We start from the raw sequence: 493 nt of genomic DNA on the forward strand, positions 1-493 counted from the left end.
TCACGGCCAGCTCCGTCCACCCAACACGCCCAGGAGGCCACCAAGGAGGGAGGTGACCCCTCAGAACCCCACCACGAGGTGACCCAGCCCTGCCCTACAACCGCAACAGGATGGTCCTTGTTCCTCAAGAAGTTCCAAGCTCATCCTTTGCCCACAGCTCTGCTCCAAAAAGCCGTCCTCGAGCCGACGGAGCTTTGGCCACCAGCAGGAACAGGGTTTGGGTCCCACCATACCACCATCTCCTTGTGGATGACCGGAGCATCTTCTTGGAAGATCCCGTCCGGCTTCTGCTTCTCCAGGATGAGCCATTTCACGGCGCCGCAAACCACCTCAGGTTTAATGTCCACCAGCTTGATGGCCATGGCGAAGACTTTGACCACGTAGGCTGTCAACCTGGGGACAGGAGGACCTTTAGCGGCACTTCTGACCCTGTCGCCGGGACCTACACGGTGGCAGCAACGTGACCCTCACCAGGTGCTCGATTGACGGATGA

General features: G+C 59.4%; 1 protein-coding gene across 1 annotated transcript in view; it reads right to left on the bottom strand.

Moving 5' to 3' along the window:
• C3 (complement component 3) overlaps window positions 1-493 on the bottom strand; it is a gene marked incomplete at both ends in the record, with an annotated part of 4,372 nt that overhangs the window by 738 nt on the left and 3,141 nt on the right. The window contains 2 exons of the mRNA XM_009866758.1: window positions 229-393; window positions 472-489. Coding sequence (XP_009865060.1) covers window positions 229-393; window positions 472-489 — 183 coding nt within the window. The remainder of the gene's footprint in view (window positions 1-228; window positions 394-471; window positions 490-493) is intronic.

Source organism: Apaloderma vittatum, unplaced genomic scaffold, assembly GCF_000703405.1.
Source record: "Apaloderma vittatum isolate BGI_N311 unplaced genomic scaffold, ASM70340v1 scaffold24303, whole genome shotgun sequence".
NCBI lineage: Eukaryota > Metazoa > Chordata > Aves > Trogoniformes > Trogonidae > Apaloderma > Apaloderma vittatum.